This window comes from Aegilops tauschii, chromosome 2 (assembly GCF_002575655.3).
Source record: "Aegilops tauschii subsp. strangulata cultivar AL8/78 chromosome 2, Aet v6.0, whole genome shotgun sequence".
Lineage (NCBI taxonomy): Eukaryota > Viridiplantae > Streptophyta > Magnoliopsida > Poales > Poaceae > Aegilops > Aegilops tauschii.
Window position 1 is genome coordinate 503423660 of NC_053036.3, and position 9444 is coordinate 503433103.

The following is a 9444-nucleotide window of genomic DNA, read 5'->3' on the forward strand; positions in this document are numbered from 1 at the left end:
CGCCTCTCTAGTCCACCGGAGCCCTCGGCCCCCTCTTCTTTTCACCGGAGTTCGCCTCGGCCATCGCCGGTCTTCTCGTTTCCGGCGAACCTAGCCCCTCTCCTCTCCTCCAGAGCTGTCCACCGTGTTCCCCTCCTCCCAGAGAGCCTCCCCACCCCACTCGTTCGACCCCGGAGTCCCTCTGGCCGCGCCTCCCGGTGCTTGGCCGTCGCAGTTGCTCTCGGCCACCTCCCCGACCGAGTCCATCCGAGCCTCCTCTCTCCCTTCCGTCGCCACCTCCATCTCCTCCGCACTCTGGCGGTTCGCCCCCACCCCTCAGCCCTCGCCGGAGCTGCCCACATCGCCAAAGACCACCGCCGCCCGCCGTCCTCTGCCTCCCCTCGGTCCTCCTCCGCCCCGCGTCCTCCTCTCCTCCCCGGGGCCGGCCGACCCCCTGGACGGACGCGCCACGGCGGGCCGCGCCCGCCTGTGCCCGCGCCCTGGCCGTAGCTGGCCTGGACCGGCCGCCCCAGCGCCGGAATCGCCCCTGTCCTCCTCTGCTTTTTGTCGTGGCCAGGCACGGGAGGAAGAAGAAGACAGGGGGAGGAGAGAGAAGGATAAGGTGGGCCCCGCATGTCACCCTCTGCTCGTTGACCCCGCCACTGCCACGTCACGTAAGTGGAAACGGGTTTTCCTTCAGTACGTCTTCATTTAACGAAAGCTTATTTTTTCCTTCGTTCCCTAAAACGCGTTTTCCCCTCCGGAACACATATTTTATTATACTGCGGCCAGGAATTCGCTTTCTCTATTCCGAACGCGTATATTATGAAATCCGTTTCTGTCTTATCCACTCAGGGACCCGTTGGTGATAAAATTTTCACAGATTAGTCCCTGTTCTTCCAACCTTCACAACTTTTTGTTCGCAACTCCAAATGAGGTGATTCCAAAGCCCACTTCTTCGTATCGTCGAGCCCGTTCTGTTGGTTTCATTTTTATGGTGGTTTGATACTGTGAAAATGACCTTTTTGCCCTTGCACGTAAACAGCCCCTTTCGAGAGAGAAGTGTTTCCGGCGAATCTTTCTGCGATCTTTCCACACAACTTCCCGGTGATTTCTTACACCCCAGGAAAGCCACAATACCCACTTGCATGATAGTCATGCAATAGCCATGGTTTTCAACTTGAATATTTATTAAATGATTGCTTGTTTAAAATATGGTTATCGTTATTTCGGTAATGCTTCTGGGTTAGTGCTTACTTGCTTGCTATGTTGTTATGCACCTGGTTATCATGCCCTGCTAGTTGCTAGTATTACTTTCATATTGACATGCTTGATAGTAGTAAATGTTAGGTTGGTCATGTTCTTCGGTGCATAACTAACGTCGGTTATCGAGTACTGTTAATATGCGTTGTTCCTTTGCTATTAGTTGGTTAAGTGTTACTCGGTAATGTTATTGATGAGTTCTTGCATGGTATTTATGGTTGATGCTAGTGGTCATGTTATACTAGGAGTAGTGTTGCACTTGTAATATTTATGCTCGTCATTATGCCATGTTCAGTTGGAGATTATTCATAGTTGATATGGTGGATAGTTATGTTGCACCCATGCTTATGTTGATATCATGCTCATGCATTGTAATTGCATCATGTTATTTTATCATGGCTCAGCATATTGCATTCAAGTTTAACCGGATTTAATTGAACTTGAACAACTGTTGGCTGAGTCATGGTGCCACCATAGCGAAACTGACCAGTGCAACCACGCTTACCTTTATGGGAAGGTCCTAACTGGGTCTATTGTCATGCCTCTCATCGGTGCCTCCAGCGAGGGAAGGTTATGGGCGCGCGCTACCCTGATCAGGTAGGCGGACATAAACCTTGTGTGCCCGTTGTTGTTGTTATGGATCCGGTCCCCGTGAAGGACGTTTTGGCCACGACGGTGGTTGTTGTGTCTTTGGTAGACATGGGGTCACCCGGGACTAGCCCAGTGGGGAGTGAGTCGGAGTGGCCGGGAGAGTGTCATGGCAGTAGATCGGTTTTGTCGGAACGCCGTTGGTCCACCCGAATGGGAATGTGAGGCCATGGGTTCCGTAGTGTGGGTACAATGTACTAACCTCTACAGAGTGTATATTAAATCTATCGATAGCCGCGCCCGCGGATAAGGGCCCAGTTCGTGTCGGTCACACCGTGAGTCAACAGTATATAACTTGAGTAATGACAACTCCAGCTTGATGATGAGATAAGTTGGTTGTGATCGCCGGAAAGATCACCGTTTGAGACCAAGTGTTGGTCATGGTTGTGTTCGCCGGAATGATCACCGTGGTATCGAGGATACCGTGTTGTTGGATATTCGTGATGTTGTGCGAGAATCATGGGTAAAGATCAAGCTCCTTGTGGTCATTTAATGATTACTACGGTATTGTTTATACCAAGCTTGATTTGATCCTGAGATTATCGTTGTAACGCCCCGAGATCGACGCTCCAGACGACTTCCATGTATTTCGTTGTCGCCGTGTGATTTATTTCTTTGTTGCATTCATCATAGCATCGTATGCATTGCATCCGCTTGTTTTTCTTAACTTGCACCCGTTCGTAGTTGCCGCGTTCCCCTTGCCTTCGTTTACCATTCCGAGACCAACCGTGTTTTCGATTCCCTTTTGTCAAACCACATAACCTCTCTCAGACCCCTCGCGTGCGCGTCCGAAACCTGCCCCGGACCTGACCCGCTCAATCATCATCGTTTGATTCGGATCATCCCCAAATATCCCTCAAATATCTTTGTTTTCTTCATTGGACTCCCCAACCTATTTATCTCAACCGTTTGATTTTAATCGGAGGGTCCGATTAGCCCCTGACCAGAAATCCTTGCTATATATACTGCCTAACCCTAGATCCTAGGAGCCTTGTCCCATCGATCCCATCGCGCCGCCGCCACTCCTCATGTCCCCTCTTCCTCAGGATCCCCTCCCGATCCAGCCCACCAACCAGCGCAAGCCACTTCTCCCCTCGATCCCGAATGGATCGTGTAGCTGCTCGAGGCCCCGAGCAGGAGCTCTCGGCCTCGTCCCCTCGCGCCACCGCCGCCGGCAACCAGCGCCACCAGGCTGTGCCCTGCTCCCTTCCTCCCCGTGCCGCTCTCTCGAAATCTCTCATCTCTCTCGCCTCACCCTCTCTATCTATTCACAGGGAACGAGTGGGATATGCCATGGCCGCCCGCGGAAGCTCCGTCATCGCCGGGATCAACTTCCTCCGGCCCCGGCCTCGGATCCGACGTCTCCAGCCTCCCTGCTGCCTTGCTCGCCCGCGCCAAGACCTCGCCTCTGCTCCACCTCAAGGCCTCGCCGTCGCTGACGGACTTTGTCGGTGAGCAGCGTTGCCGCCCTCCTTTCCCTGCCGTCCCTCTCCTTTCTCTTTGCTTTGCTCTCCCTCTCTCAACTCCCTGTTTCTTCTGCCCCAGCAGGAGTCAAGCCGCCTCGCAGGCCCTCTGCTCTCCTGCGCCTCGTCCCCGACGCCGGCGAGTCCAGCCGCCGAGCTCAAGCTGCCTCGCCGGGTCCGAGCTGGATCCATCTGGCGTCGCCGTTCCCCAGCCTTGCCCGCATCAGGATCCGCCGGATACGGGCCATTCCTTCGTCGGTCAGCAAGCCCCATCACGGCCTCCTTGTTTCCTCCCCCATTTCTTTCTCTCCCTAAAACCTTCTCTGCATTTGAACAGAGAACATGCGCCGCCACCTTCAGCTTCGCCCGCGCGCCACCTCGCCGGAGAACACCGTCACGCGTCTGGTTCCGCTCGTCTCCGCCACCTCCTTGCGTTCCCCGTGTAGACGTCGTCCCCTGTCTGACCTGAAGCCACCGCGGTCGGCTTCAGTCTCTGCATCAAGCAGAGAAGGGCGACGCCTGCTGCCTCGTGCCTCCTCGTCGCGTGCGTGGGCTGCAAGGGCGCCAAGGCCCGGCGCGTCTCCAGCCCCACTTCGCCCTGCCTCCTCCTCTCCAGCTGGGCTTGGGCCATGGGTGAGCAGCCCCAGCCCTCCCCTGTGCACTTTGGGCCAGCCAGTTTCGGCCCCTATAGTGTTTTTTCCTCTGGACGGGTTTAATCAATTATCCCAGGATTTACTGTTTTGCAGAAAAACCCTCTTTGTCATGCATATAATAACTTAATAACCGTGCATCATTTGTAAAAAACATTATATATGAAAAATGCTCAGGATTTCATCTAGTTTAATAATATGCTGCTTGCATCCATGTTTAAAATGTTTAAAATGCTGTTTGTTTAATTTTTCTCAAATGCCATGCTAAAATGATTTATTTCATAACTAATTAACCGTAGATCCGAATTTAATAAACTTTATATGTAAATGGGGTAGAAAAATGCCTAGTTTAACATGGTGCACTTTATTTTGCTGTTTAACAACATTAAAATTGTGTTTAGGGTAGAACAGTACCAAATCTAAAATATGTACATGAGGTTTTTCCGGAATTGTTGTTTGTTGTTCCGGCCTCATTTAAACTTGCCTAAATAGTTAGTTTACTTATGCTTCACCTCTTGCCATGTTAATCAACATTTAACATTGTTGAGTAGCATAAACAAGAGCGAACTAAATAATTGATGTGGTGTTTTGTCAATATGCAACTCGTTGCATATTGAGCTCCACTTAATTTGTAGTATTGTTTGTTGCATTTTGCCATGCCATGCCTCATTAAATCGGACATGCATCATACTTGTTTGTGCATCATGCCATGTGTATGTGGTGGTTGTTTACTATGTTGTTTGTTTCTTTCTGGGTTGCTTCTCTCATTAGCTTCGGTTTCGTTCCGGAGTTGTGAGAATTCGTTCGACTACGTCCGTTTTTCTTCTTCATGGACTCGTTCTTCTTCCTAGCAGGATTTCAGGCAAGATGACCATACCCTCGAAATCACTTCTATCTTTGCTTGCTAGTTGTTTCGCTCTATTGCTATGCCGCGCTACCTACCACTTGCTATATCATGCCTCACATATTGCCATGTCAAGCCTCTAACCCACCTTTCCTAGCAAACCGTTGTTTGGCTATGTTACCGCTTTTGCTCAGCCCCTCTTATAGCGTTACTAGTTGCAGGTGAAGATGAAATTTGTACCTTGTTGGAACATGGATATGTTGGGATATCACAATATCTCTTATCTTAATTAATGCATCTATATACTTGGTAAAGGGTGGAAGGCTCGGCCTTATGCCTGGTGTTTTGTTCCACTCTTGCCTCCCTAGTTTTCGTCATACCGGTGTTATGTTCCTTTATTTTGCCTTCCTAACGCGGTTGGGTGATTTATGGGACCCCCTTGACAGTTCGCTTTGAATAAAACTCCTCCAGCAAGGCCCAACCTTGGTTTTAACATTTGCCACCTAAGCCTTTTTCCCTTGGGTTCTGCAGACTCAAGGGTCATCTTTATTTTAAACCCCAGGGCCAGTGCTCCTCTGAGTGTTGGTCCAACCTGTCAGCCGCCGGTGGCCACCAGGGGCAACTCTGGGCTCGCCTACCGGAAGTTTGGACAATCCGATGTGCCCTGAGAACGAGATATGTGCAGCTCCTATCAGGAGTTGTCGGCACATTCGGGCGGCTTTGCTGGTCTTGTTTTACCATTGTTGAAATGTCTTGTAAACCAGGATTCCGAGACTGATCGGGTCTCCCCGGGAGACGGAATATCCTTCGTTGACCATGAGAGCTTATAATGGGCTAAGTTGGGACACCCCTGCAGGGTATAAACTTTCGAGAGCCGTGCCCGCGGTTATGTGGCAGATGGGAATTTGTTAATGTCCGGTTGTAGAGAACTTGACACTCGACTTAATTAAAATGCATCAACTGCGTGTGTAGCCGTGATGGTCTCTTTTCGGCGGAGTCCGGGAAGAGAACACGGCTTTTGGGTTATGTTTGACGTAAGTAGGAGTTCAGGATCACTTCTTGATCATTACTAGTTGACGACCGTTCCGTTGCTCCTCTTCTCGCTCTTATTTGCGTATGTTAGCCACCATATATGCTTAGTGATTGCTGCAGCTCCACCTCACTACCTTCTCCTACCCATAAGCTTAAATAGTCTTGATCTCGCGGGTGTGAGATTGCTGAGTCCTCGTGACTCACAGATACTTCCAAAACAGTTGCAGGTGCCGACGATACCAGTGCAGGTGATGCAACCGAGCTCAAGTGGGAGTTCGACGAGGACCTTGGTCGTTACTATGTTTCGTTTCCTGATGATCAGTAGTGGAGCCCAGTTGGGACGATCGGGGATCTAGCATTTGGGTTGTCTTCTTTTATTTTGGTTCCGTAGTCGGACCTATGTGTGTACTCTGATTGATGTATGATTTATTTATGTATTGTGTGAAGTGGCGATTGTAAGCCAACTCTTTATCCCATTCTTGTTCATTACATGGGATTGTGTGAAGATGACCCTTCTTGCGACAAAACCACAATGCGGTTATGCCTCTAAGTCATGCCTCGACACGTGGGAGATATAGCTGCATCGTGGGCGTTACAAGTTGGTAATCAGAGCCATCCCCGACTTAGGAGCCCCCTGCTTGATCGAATCGCTGGCGCTGTTGAGTCTAGAACAAAAATGTTTTGAGTCTTAGAATTATATATATCGGAGAGTAGGATTCTTTTTACTCCTCAGTCCCTTCGTTGCTCTGGTGAGGCCTCCTAACGTAGATGTTTTGACTCTTCTCTCCTAAAAATTTCACTAATTTTTTTTTAGGATCACGCGGGTATCTTGGAATTGTTCCGATGGTTTTGTGACGAGAACATTGTTCTTGGTGCCTCCTGACATTTAGGGGTTGTGGCAGTGTCCCGGGGAGTTGAGCTCCGAGGTGTTGTTGTCACAATTTTATCGTTGCAGTTCTGGAATACCTGAGTTTCGCCGACATCGAAAATCTCTTTTATGCAGTTGTTGGTGAGATCACCTCGACGCCACCCAGTACTGGGGCGGGAGTTCGGGAGTATTGCCATAACTCGTATAATGGATGCTTTTCGAAGGTTGAGGTACACGATTTCCGAAGGTTTCTTGGTTATGTGTTGACGGATGGATACAGCTCGATCTAGGGATTATTAGTTTGGGTGAGACATTTTGCGTCCCCTGTATCCCCAACACCAGATTGCATAACCAGAAAGTTTCGGGAGTTTATAGGTGGGAATTAAAGTATCTCGTAGGATATCTTTCCAACAGACACATGATACGATATGGGGTCTATCATATGTTTGTTTCCGGCTTATTCTGCGAGCCAAATCCTTGTTTTGTTTTTGAGTTGTGGTATTCGAGTTGCTTCGATGTCAAGTGTGGATCCATACCTTCCCTTAATGGTGTTCTCATATTTCTAAGTGAATACTAATCCTTCTTGATCACTGAGGTTGTCATATCAATTCCTTTTCTAACCGGCGTGCTTCTCTCCAGGCTAATACTATCATTTTTCCACATTCGCGAGATTAATTCTAAGTTTTTTCTCAACGGTGTTTGTTTCATCCGTCCCAAGTTGCCTTTGTTTTTCCCGCCCTCCCACCCTTTTTCTTCAAACACTCAGATTTCTTAATCAAGTATCCATCTTATAGATAGGAAGTCTTTCCATTCTTTTCCGTAAATGTTCTTATCCGGTGATTCTCAGGAAGATACTAACGGAGCCTTAACTTTCATCATTATTCGTTCTCTTTCTTCTCTGGTGGATTCAATTCAAGCTTTCAGTGTCGATCATATTCCTTTCCTCGCTTCAATGCTTTCTCATGCCGGTGCACCTCTCAATCATTCACCTCTCACTATTTTCATTGGTTCCGGAGTGTACAAGATATCTCAGAAGATTCACATTTCCATTCCCAATCCGTTCAAGCTATCTCGAGGTTGTTATCTCTTTTGAGCCATTTAATTCAACCGGCGCAATCTTTCTTTTAATCATTCAACGGTGTATCTTTTGAGTGGGCCCTAACCCACAAGTCTTTTCCCAGGATCTTACCTGACTCTTCTAATTTTCCCGGAGCTATTCCCAAATTCTTTTCAAAGTTTGACGTAAGAATGGGTTATCATCAGTCATATGTCTTTCTCCAAGATCATTCAAATTCTTTTCATCGTTGGTTCAACCTTTCCAATTTTCATTCCGGAGTGCCTCAACAATTCATGGTGGTGTTTCTCATCGTCAGTCTCAACATTTGAAGACCGAAGAAGAGTTTATCTTAAATCTTGCTCCATTTTCTTCAAGATTCATAGTTCTAGCTTATGCCATCCTCTCATAATTATTTTCGATTGTAAGAATTCCTTTCACCCATCCGGGGCAATTCATGAGTCTTTTCAGTTTGATTCTCCGAAGGCCATCATTTCAGAAGATTTATTCGTTCTCAACATTCAGCTCTCGTTCTCAAAATCTTACCGGTGCATCGTTCAAATATCCTCTAATCAGTTCATGATCTTTTCGTTCTCATGTGTCTAAATTCTGTCAAGTATCTTTATTCGTTTTCTAATTCTTCCCGATGAATTGCGCCTTTGCTACTTTCATTTCCAATTCTTACGGTGGTTCGTTCAAGATTTCTCTTCCTTGGTTATCATATCAATTCATTCGTTCTTTCCAAATCCTACCGGCGGATCGTTGAAGACTTTTCTCAAGTTGCGCGATATCTATCTTAATCCTTTCTACGAGAATAAGTAGTATGCCAAATCCGTTGCTTGTCATCAATCTAAATTGGTGAAGGATACACATAACATAATTCTTATTCTTGTTTCATCCAAGTGTTTAATCCCTTCTTTTGGAGTCCATTCGTGATATCAATTTGTCGGTGCTAAGTTGTTCACCTTTTGTTTCCGGAGTTCCAATCTCTCTCAGTTAACTCGCGCGAAGCTCCATCTAAATCATTGCATGGATTCTTTTCATTCTTCAATTGTTCTTCAAGATTTCTCTCGGAGTTAAGATCCGCCAAGCTATACTATAAAATAACCATGGTGTTCAACACATGTTTTGTTTTGTGGAGTCCAAGCATTCTTCATCTTGCATTCTAAAGTGCAATTCTTTCTACCTTATCTTTTGAGGTGGTGCTATGTCATTCTGGATAATTTCCCTTCGGGTTCATGATTCACAAAGTTTTCAAGAGCGACATATTTAAATCCATCATTTTATCTTCGTTCAAGAGATCTTTTCAACCAATCAATCTTTTTGTTGGAGTTGTATTGGTTATATTTCACCTATAGCCTTCCCTAAGGAATGTAGCTATTTGTGGTGGTTATCAATGATCAAATTTTCTCCTTCTCATCTTGGTGAAGAAGTTTTCTTCTCCTTGTTGATCTCAATCCAATCAACTGTTTCCGTAGTGGCAAAATTTCGCCTCTATCTTGAGAAGTTTTCTATAAGCCCACTACAAGCTTATTCGTTTCGTTGTTGGTTTTTCAAACAACTCCGTTCTAACCTTCTTGGAAGGGTGCTTTCCAAGATCATTGGTGGCAGAAGTTGGCATTTTCTTCTCCATTCCTTTATTC

At 47.1% G+C, this 9444-nt stretch overlaps 1 protein-coding gene across 1 annotated transcript; it reads left to right on the forward strand.

Moving 5' to 3' along the window:
• Window positions 1-3051: 3051 nt before the first annotated feature.
• LOC141041744 (uncharacterized) lies at window positions 3052-6365 on the forward strand. The gene is made up of 3 exons (XM_073508921.1): window positions 3052-3611; window positions 3691-3986; window positions 4775-6365. The coding sequence occupies exons 1-3, from the start codon at window positions 3179-3181 to the stop codon at window positions 4988-4990; spliced, it is 945 nt and encodes a 314-aa protein (XP_073365022.1). The 5' UTR covers window positions 3052-3178; the 3' UTR covers window positions 4991-6365.
• Window positions 6366-9444: the final 3079 nt, after the last annotated feature.

Bases quoted from the DNA above. Each gene is read 5' to 3' on its own strand.
- LOC141041744 (XM_073508921.1), top strand. From the start codon at position 3,179: ATGCCATGGCCGCCCGCGGAAGCTCCGTCATCGCCGGGATCAACTTCC. The intron at 3,612-3,690 runs GTCAGCAAGCCC...GCATTTGAACAG, and splicing joins TACGGGCCATTCCTTCGTCG to AGAACATGCGCCGCCACCTT. The intron at 3,987-4,774 runs GTGAGCAGCCCC...TTCTCTCATTAG, and splicing joins CAGCTGGGCTTGGGCCATGG to CTTCGGTTTCGTTCCGGAGT.